The 9,696-nt window shown below is 47.8% G+C and overlaps 1 protein-coding gene across 2 annotated transcripts; it reads left to right on the top strand.

The window, feature by feature from the left end:
• Positions 1 to 1,645: 1,645 nt before the first annotated feature.
• On the top strand, positions 1,646 to 9,456 carry ZNF628 (zinc finger protein 628). Of its 2 annotated transcripts, none has more exons than XM_077283645.1 (2): positions 1,646 to 1,940; positions 3,584 to 9,456. In XM_077283645.1, exon 2 carries the CDS (start codon positions 3,598 to 3,600, stop codon positions 6,907 to 6,909), a length of 3,312 nt encoding a protein of 1,103 aa, XP_077139760.1. In that variant the 5' UTR covers positions 1,646 to 1,940; positions 3,584 to 3,597; the 3' UTR covers positions 6,910 to 9,456. The 2 variants fall into 2 exon arrangements, with proteins under 2 accessions (XP_077139760.1, XP_077139759.1); XM_077283644.1 differs by having other exon boundaries at positions 1,648 to 1,824; positions 3,584 to 9,453.
• The last annotated feature ends 240 nt before the right edge of the window (positions 9,457 to 9,696 follow it).

The following is a 9,696-nucleotide window of genomic DNA, read 5'->3' as shown; positions in this document are numbered from 1 at the left end:
GTCCTCCTTCCAGCAGTCCCACGCCGAGCAGTCCTCCTTCCAGCAGTCCCACGCCGAGAAGAGCTCCTTCCAGCAGTCCCACGCCGAGCAGTCCTCCTTCCAGCAGTCCTCCTTCCAGCAGTCCCACGCCGAGCAGTGCTCCTTCCAGCAGTCCCACGCCGAGCAGTGCTCTTTCCAGCAGTCCCACGCCGAGCAGTGCTCCTTCCAGCAGTCCCACGCCGAGCAGTGCTCCTTCCAGCAGTCCCACGCCGAGCAACGCTCCTTCCAGAGCTCCCATGCCGAGCAGTCCTTCCAGCGCTCCCATGCCGAGCAGTGCTCCTTCCAGCGCTCCCATGCCGAGCAGTGCTCCTTCCAGCGCTCCCATGCTGAGTAGTGCTCCTTCCAGTGCTCCCATGCCGAGCAGTGCTCCTTCCAGCAGTCCCACGCCGAGCAGTCCTCCTTCCAGCAGTCCCACGCCGATCAGCGCTCCCATTCCGAGTAGTGCTCCTTCCAGCACTCCCATGTATAGTGCTCCTTCCAGCAGTCCTCCTTCCTGCAGTCCCACGCCGAGCAGCGCTCTTTCCAGCGCTCCCATGCCAAGTAGTGCTCCTTCCAGCACTCCCATGTAAAGTAGTGCTCCTTCCAGCAGTCCCACGCCGAGCAGTCCTCCTTCCAGCAGTCCCACGCCGAGCAGCGCTCCATCCAGCGCTCCCATGCCAAGTAGTGCTCCTTCCAGCACTCCCATGTAAAGTAGTGCTCCTTCCAGCAGTCCCACGCCGAGCAGTCCTCCTTCCAGCAGTCCCACGCCGAGCAGTCCTCCTTCCAGCAGTCCCACGACGTGCAGCGCTCCCATGCCGAGCTGTGCTCCTTCCAGCGCTCCCACACGAGCAGTGCTCCTTCCAGCACTCCCATGTAAAGTAGTACTCCTTCCAGCAGTCCCATGCCGAGCAGCGCTCCTTCCAGCAGGAGCAATGCTCCTTCCGGCAGTCCCATGCCGAGTAGTGCTCCTTCTGGCAGTCCTATGCTGAGCAATGCTCCTTCCAGCTGTCCCATGCCGAGCAGTGTGTCTTCCGGCAGTCCCATGCCGAGCAGCACTCCTTCCAGCAGTCCGATGTAGAGTAGTGCTCCTTCCAGCAGTCCCATGTATAGTACTACTTCCAGCGCTCCCAAACACAATGAATGGAGTGGAAGTCGATTATGGGTACAATTCAGGACGGGGTTCCACCACAGCCCTGATTTTGGGATCATTAGTGACCCTTGGGACCCCCCCAATCAGCAATGTGCCCTCTAATTATCTAGTCCATAACAAAAATGGCTCCATTTTAATTTTCTTAAAAAATAGAAGAGATATTTATGCTCCTTATTCTGCTCATTAAGTGAAGGCCACGTGACCACTCGTCGCTGTAGTCCTGTCTGACCCCATGAAGCACTGCCCTGTCCTCGTAACGCCATTAATGGGGTCACCACATCGGCCTACGTGCCGGAGAGCAGACTACTTGCCCTGTCCTACAATATAGAGCTAGAACGCGAGCTACTAAGGAGCACACAGCTGTTTCCTGCAGCGGACAAGCAATCTTAGCTCGGTTGCCATTGATGTGTGCGGTCTGTCCGCCATATTGGTACTCCCTCACCACCATCAGCAGCCTATTCCCGAATGGTCCAGTACTCTCAGCTACTTCCGGGTGGCGCGTCGCATGGCATGACGTCACTCACTGAGCCGCCGCGCTCGGAAACGACGTCATCGTGAACCCATGAAGGCCTAGTAACGGGAGAGAGGAGACCGGGGAGAAAGTATCCGAGGTCGGAAGTCGCTGGCGGGATGTAAGATTCTGCCCGGGACTGCTGGTGAGTGATGGAGGAGAGGGTCCTGGGGACCACCTATTCCTGTGCCCAGTAACCGAGGAAGAGACATTTATTACCGGGACGTCTTGTAGTTTTGGCAGCACTGCAGCTCTCTGCAGGTAACCAGCAGGCCATTCTGAGGCGGACGGGGCATGCTGAGACCTGTAGTCCACCACAGCTTGGTCAGGACAGGGGCAGAGGGGGGTGGTCTGGTCATGGCCGCAGTCTGCTGTAAGGGGCTGTTCACCCTGGGGTTCAGAGAGCGGTAATTACACGACCGAAGGCTGATAGCGGGACTAATAGAAACGTAAAAAACCATTAAAAAGTCTTAATGTCAAAAAAAGCGAATGTGAAAGTTCAGATTCTAGTGCCAATATCCGTGTAAAAATATGTGCATTTTTTGGGGGATGGTGACTTTTATAGTTTATTGTATATGTTGAAAATAAATATATATACATTTAATCTAAATATGTATAAAAGACGTATATATTTGTAAAAATGAAAAGCGTATTTGGCATCACCACGAGCATGATTGTCCATACAAATGATATGTAAACACTTATGAATGGCAAAATGGGAAAAAAAAAAACAAATAGAAGCATCGCTGCTTTTCCGATTGTCACCCCCCCAGGCGCGCTCCGACAAGCAGTACAGTTATATGCCGCTGTCAGTGATTGTCAGCAGTGATCAGAGCTGGCTCCGGCTGCTGCTGTTACAGGCAGATGTCCGCTGTATTACACAGCCGGTATATAGTGGACTAGGCTGCTGAGCTGGATCCGTGTAACCCGCTCCCGACTCGGCATATTGATAGCCCAACCTCCGACTCCTCAATCTCCACATCACTGGTCACTACTGAGCATGTGCATAAAGTGCAGCACAGATTCGCTCTTAACTAAAAGCTGAGATCAGGAACAGTACAGATCTTTATAGGACATTTTATAACTTTCCCAAATTCTTATGGAAACATTTACACCACATGCTGCATTGTACTACTGTACACAATTTATTACATATTTTAGGAGTCGGCGTCAGTACATTCTATACCGACTCCAACTCCACAGCCCTGATTGACAGAATGACATAAATATCCGATGGATGCGGATCCCACTCCTATGTGGAAAACGGAGATCCCTTGTCAGACCTGGTAAGGAATCTGCTGTCCATCGCATTCAAGCATTGCATTGAAGTGAATAGAGAGCCTCACCCATACATCTCCATATTCCTTCTCTAGGACCCTTCTGTCCTGTACTTAGATTTACTGCCACCTCTGGGACCTGCACCGATCAGAAATGGCCGGGTGTCCGGTTGGGACCCAGTGACTCTCTGCTACTATTCACACTAGGTAGTTTTTAATATTAGAGAGTGTAGTTACTGTCCCAATTGGGTACACCTTACCCACAGTGTTTACTAAGTACCCTATGTTAATTATTCTAATGCACTTGATTTTACTTATTTATTTTCATTAGGGTATAATGCACATACTGTTTTTTCTTTGGTGTTGACCGATCAGAAATGTGTACGATATTCTAAGTATATACCATTAATAGGCGGGTTGGGAATATCTCTTTGTATAAAAGGTTTGCACTTGTAATTTCTCAGTCAGTGAGTCCCGTTATTTGCAGCATTAATTAATATGTAATCGTTGCCTGTTTGTCTTGGGGGAAATGTGGATAAGAGATGATGGTTCATTTGGGGCATTTTATGATTCTGAGATATTAACCCATGCATTTTTTATTTTATTTTTATCTCCCAACTTTCTTAGCAAAGCTCTTCAAAATGGTGGGAGCGCAGGAGATGGAAGTTCAGACATCATCAGTACAACAGCAACCTTTGGTCCAGCCTGCAGACACCAGCAGCCATCAGTATGAGTGTCACGAGTGTGGGAAAGTCTTTAAGTGGTCCTCTAGACTGATCCATCATCAAAGGACTCATACTGGAGAGAGACCCTACAAATGCTCTGAATGTCCCAAGGCTTTTAAAGGCTCCTCCGCGTTACTCTATCATCAGAGAAGCCATACTGGGGAGCGTCCATATAAGTGCGGGGACTGCGGCAAAGCCTTCAAGCGTTCATCTCTACTGCAGATCCACCAAAGCGTTCACACTGGATTTAGGTCTTTCAAGTGCAATGTTTGCGGGTTGGCATTTAAGTGGTCTTCTCACTATCAGTACCATATGAGACAGCATACAGGAGAGAGGCCATACAAATGTAACATCTGTGACAAGGCATTTAAGAACTCCTCTAGTCTGAGACGACACCGAAACATCCACACGGGAGAGAGGCCGTATGTGTGTACTGTGTGTGGGAAGGCCTTTACTCAGTCTACAAACTTGAAGCAACATGAAAGGATACACACCGGGGAACGTCCCTACAAGTGCAATGAATGTGGCAAATCCTTCACCCATTCCTCTAACCTTCTCCTTCACCAACGCACACACAATAGTGGCCACACTCACAAATGCGACTTGTGCAGCAAGGTGTTTATTTCCGAAGCTTTCCTTCAAAAGCATTTGCAGTCGCACACTATTGAACAGACATTTGTGCAAGCCGATACGGAAGTTTTCTTGACTACGACGAGCGATATAGAGACTGTGGAGATGGTCTATAAATGTAGTATGTGCGAGCTGACGTTCAAGAACGAGGACTTGCTGCTTGAGCACCAGCAGAGCCACGTCGATGAGCAGGTGTTTTCTTGCACGTCCTGCGATAAAGTGTTTAAGAACGCATCTGGTCTTTCACGCCACCAAAGTACCCACTCTAATGAACGTCCGTATAAGTGCTCTATATGTGAGAAGACGTTCGTGCAGCTATCCAACCTCTTGATGCACCAGAGAACCCACACAGAAGAGCAGCAGTTGATACAGACTGAAGCGGAGGTAACGTGCCCCCAAACTATTGAAATAATTCAACCTTTTACAGGAACGACCACTACGGAGATTGTCGACCGGCCATACAAATGCACAGACTGTAATAAAGCCTTCAAAGGTTCTTCAGGACTTCGCTACCACATGCGAGATCACACCGGAGAGCGTCCCTACAAATGTTCAGAGTGCGGCAAAGCTTTCAAACGCTCTTCGCTCTTGTCCATTCACCAGCGGGTACACACTGGCGTTAGGGCGTTCAAGTGCGGAGAATGCGGCCTGACATTCAAATGGTCGTCACATTATCAGTACCACTTACGTCTCCATACAGGAGAGCGACCGTATAGCTGTACAGAGTGCGGGAAGTCGTTCAAAAACACCTCTTGTTTACGCCGACATCGGCAGCTGCACACTGGCGAGCGCCCGTTTGCTTGCGTCATGTGTGGCAAAACTTTTACGCAGACTTCTAACTTAAGGCAACACGAAAGGACTCACACAGGAGAGAAGCCGTACAAGTGTGAAAAATGCGACAAAACGTTCACACACTCTTCAAATTTGCAATTGCATCAACGCACACACTCCACTGACCGACCCTATAAGTGCACTGTTTGCGGCAAAGGGTTTGTCATGTCTTCTTATCTTCAGAGACACATGCGTACTCACGCAGTCAACTCCGGGGGAAATGTAGAGCTGGTCACACAAATGCCAGTCGCCACTCACAACGGACAAGTCGTTCCCCCGGCACAAAAAGTACATATCTTATCTGATATGCCCACAACGTTAAATCTAGAGGTCTGCAACCAGACCCCTTCATTAAACCCACAAACCGTTTTCTTGGTACAGGTACCCCAGCAAAATACTCCTAAGCTAATATTGCTACCCTCACATCAATTATTAAACCCCCAGCAGAAGCTACCTGTACCGCCAAGCACTAATACCAATCTTGTTGCAGTACCAAACAATACAGGTCAGAATAACCAGCAGGGTAAAGCTTCACGAAGGCGAGCAAAGCCGAAAACGCCTAATGCACTTTCTAGTGTCACATCCCCGAACAAGAATATTCTCATTATGCCAAACACAAGTCAAACGTTGCCTAGCATGCAGCCTCTTCAGTTCCAAACTTTCCAAAGCTTTCCCAGAGCACCCACCTTACCCATCGGTCAAAATATCTTCGTCCTGCAGAATGTGACTGAGCAAAGCCCTCTGCAGATACCTACCGTGCAAATAAATGCAATGCCACCAACGCAGAAAGCCACCAACATACAGATCCATCAGGTATCCAATACGCAAGACGTCACGCTTCAGAGTTTACCTAGCTCTCAGGAACTATCAAACATCCAACTAAAAACCGTAGCAGAGGAAATATCCAATATCCAGGCAATGTCGAGCCCCCAAAGTCTGTCTGACATCCATATCCATCAAGAACTACCCAACGTCCAGCTCCAGACAAGTCCAAACTCGGCACACATCTCTGATATTCATCTGCAGGCCCTTCAGGAAACGCAAAGTCTCTCCAACTTGCAAGAGAGCAGAAATTTGATCGTCGTGCAGAATTCTCCCGGTGAGGAGCTCCTAAGCACCAGCGAGAGCGTAGAAAGCTTGCAGTCTATGGAAGATGTTCAGGACGTCCATTTCGAAACCCTTCAGACCGAAGACGGCCTGCAGAACGTCCTAGTCCTACGGAACGCCGACGGAGAGCAAACCCGACTGTGCGTACAAGGGGTGGAAAATATTCAGGGCATCCAAGACGTTTCCAACGTTCAGATTCAAGCCATGTCCAATATGCAGGAACCGGCCAACTCCACTTCCGAATGTCAGAAAGTTTTTATTATCCAAAGCGCTCATGGGGAGCAGACTCTGCAGTTAGTCGATGGTTTTCAAGGAGATCAGAACGTACATGTTGTAGAAAACCTTCAAGGGATGCAGGCGGGGCAAAGCCAACTACAGGTGGGGCAGAACCAGCTTCAGGTGCTGCCAGGCCTTCAGAGCCACAACGCCGTGCAGCTTCCCCAGAACATGCAACTGGGAACTGTACAGAGCAGTCAGGGGCTGCAGACGGTACAAAATGTACAAGGCCTCCAGAATATACAGACTGGCAACTCCGGAGCCCAGAACATACAAACCATCCAGCTTGTTCAGAAGAATTCTGTTCAGGGATTGCAGCACGTTTTGCCATTCATTCAGATTGTGCAGAGTGCACCGAAAGTTCAGCTTGTCCATACATTTTAATATGGGCTGCAATAAAAGGGGCACTCCAGCCTAAAGAAGCAGTCCCCTTTTTAATTACTGTAAAGCTCCACGTCCCATCGCTTGGATCCATGTTCTCCTCTGGCAGCAAGACCCCTATCAAGTAGGAGTTGATGGGAGCTGCTGCGGTGTGCCCAGCCATCTTCATCGGTGTCATGGAGTTGCAGGGCGCCCGTGCGACCATTGCTCCGTTCGGAGTGTGGTTTTGCCGCCTGGTTTGAACGGGGAATATCGATCGGTGGGACCAGTGCCAATCCACCAGTTGGGCTGGAATACACCTTTTGTAAAGACCTGTCTTCTCCGGGCGTCTTTTGTTGCATCAAGCAGTCATAAAACTATACTGGAGCATTTAAAGAAAAAAATAATTTTACAGTTGTATTGCGTTGTCCCTTTTGTTACTCCTGGAAATGTAAGAAAAGTGGCATCTGTGCAACGCCAATCCCACAGACTGACTTCACAATCCGTGCTGGGACACCTAGAGCCCTCCACTTGTGCAAGGGTGGAACTAGTGTTATTTCCAGGAAGAATAACAGAGGAGCTATCCTATGGAGAGGTGCTGTAGAAATGTTGGTTTCTCTGGATCTGCAGAGACCTGTCCGGAGAGATGGGGTCATCTTTACGACTGCCAGTATGGTTCGCTCGGCCATTGACACTACAGCAGTGCCTGGACTACACCAAGCATCATGCATGAGAATCCGTGACCACCTCCACGATGACTTGTCCACTCTCCTTTACTTAACCTTTTCCTTCACCTACACTTATGCATGGCTTTATTATACAGGACGTGAAGGAACTTTAGCCTGTTTTTTTTCCAGCCTAGAATCTAATATATTGGTTAGAGTGTGTGTGTGTATTAATGCTGTCCTAATGGGCGATACTGTGTCCAGAAGAAGTCTAGCACTTTTCTTGGAGGATGATTAGTGGCCTATATTCTCCCTCTTATATTGTAGCACAAGCATGAACCTTCCCTGATCATCTACAAAAATAAAAAAATAAATAATCCAACAGCAGCAATAAGGTTAATTCTAGGAATACAGTGCAAAAAGTCTCCTTTTCCTGTTCACATTGGTAGTTATCAGGTTGTCCTGTTGGGGAGTGATGGTTCTATAGTCTCCGCATTTAGGGGTTTATCTGCTGCAAAAATATGGATGTATTGACCTTATGAAAAACCTTAGGATGTTTCATGAGCAGAAAAACAATTGCATTTCTTTTCTGGGGGCATAAACACATGTTGCCCATACTGATATATGGTCAGACACTAACAATTCTGTTTATCCCCTCATTGTTGGGGTATGGGTACATCCGATCTGTCACCAGATTACACAATACCAACTGCATACTTTAATTAGAGCTTGGTCCTGATGAGGCTGGTGTAATTATTTGACAATTCATGGCAGTATATGTAAGTACACCAGCCTTATCCGGTCTGAGATCTATGTAATGTATGCAGGTCTGCTATAATGGTTATGGAAAGATACGCCTGATTCTGCTTTCTCGAGACACTCTAGTTTTCCAATCTCACATATTCCGGCTATGGACGGATTTACACGCCTTCGAATTGACACCAATAAATATACGCGTTAGGTGTGAAACCGACTTATCGTGCATTACATTATTATATACTTCTGCTCCATAGCTTTATTCTCAGTTATGTAGACTTCAGAGCTGAAATCTCCGAGCAGGGCTTGCTGGCTCAGCGTCAGTACAGAACTCACTTTGCGGAAATTTCCTTCTTTTTCATCAAGACTCTGCACAATAATCTGATTCACAAAAGATAGTTCCACTTTTTAGTTAAAATGTCTGCAGTGCTCACTAGCAACCAGCAGAATTGTGAATACAGCTCTGGATTATAATATAGGGTACATTTCTACATTTTTTTTGGTAGATCTGTGTGTAAAATGCTATTCAAAAGATGGAAGTCTGGACGGCATGCCTCCTGCGCGAGTCCTAGCTGACGGTGCAAAAAGGGATTGGCTTTCCATTGACTTCTCTGGTTGCAGAATAATCCCGATTACTTCTCATCAGCGTCGATAGCCCATCAGCGTCGACAGCCCATCAGTGTCGATAGCCCAGCAACTTCATGTGGCAGCGACTGGTTACTGGGGGTTGTAGTAGGAGGGTTCCCATGAACATAACCGTATAAGGGACAGGAGTCACGTCCTCCGGAAAGGTGAAGTCCCCGTAACATTATTCTTGTTGGAGAACCTTATATAAATAGTCACTAGGAAATGTAATTATTAAAAATCCACCCAACCTGCTTTCTGTATTTCACTTGCACATATTTATTAAAAATAGTAATTGTTACAATGATGGTGGTGTGTTCTGTACGGTGACAATTCACTGGTTATTGCTATGAAAGGGAATCTATCTACAGTTTTTCTTTTGCTATGTAACCTGAGAGCAGCATGATGTAGATGCAGATACCCTGATTCCTGCGATGTATCACTTACTGGGCTGCTTGCTGCAGTTTTGATAGAATACCTGTTTTCTCTGCTGTAGATGTAGCAGCGCTCAGAATGCTGAGCTGTGTATAACCCCGCCCACACCCCTGATTGGTAGCTTCTTGACATTGTACCCAGTAAGCTACCAATCAGTGGTGCGTGGGTGCGGTTATACAGACTTGACTGGCCTGCATGTGACGTCTAGTCCTGTAGTGATAATGTCCTACTGATAAAACACTGTATTGACATGGCAAAACGCAGCCTAGTAAGTGATGCATCACTGGAATCGGGCTCCTTGCCCCTACATTATGCTGCTGTCAGATTACAT

Source organism: Ranitomeya variabilis, chromosome 2, assembly GCF_051348905.1.
Source record: "Ranitomeya variabilis isolate aRanVar5 chromosome 2, aRanVar5.hap1, whole genome shotgun sequence".
Classification (NCBI taxonomy): domain Eukaryota; kingdom Metazoa; phylum Chordata; class Amphibia; order Anura; family Dendrobatidae; genus Ranitomeya; species Ranitomeya variabilis.
This window is presented reverse-complemented; position numbering and strand designations above follow the sequence as displayed.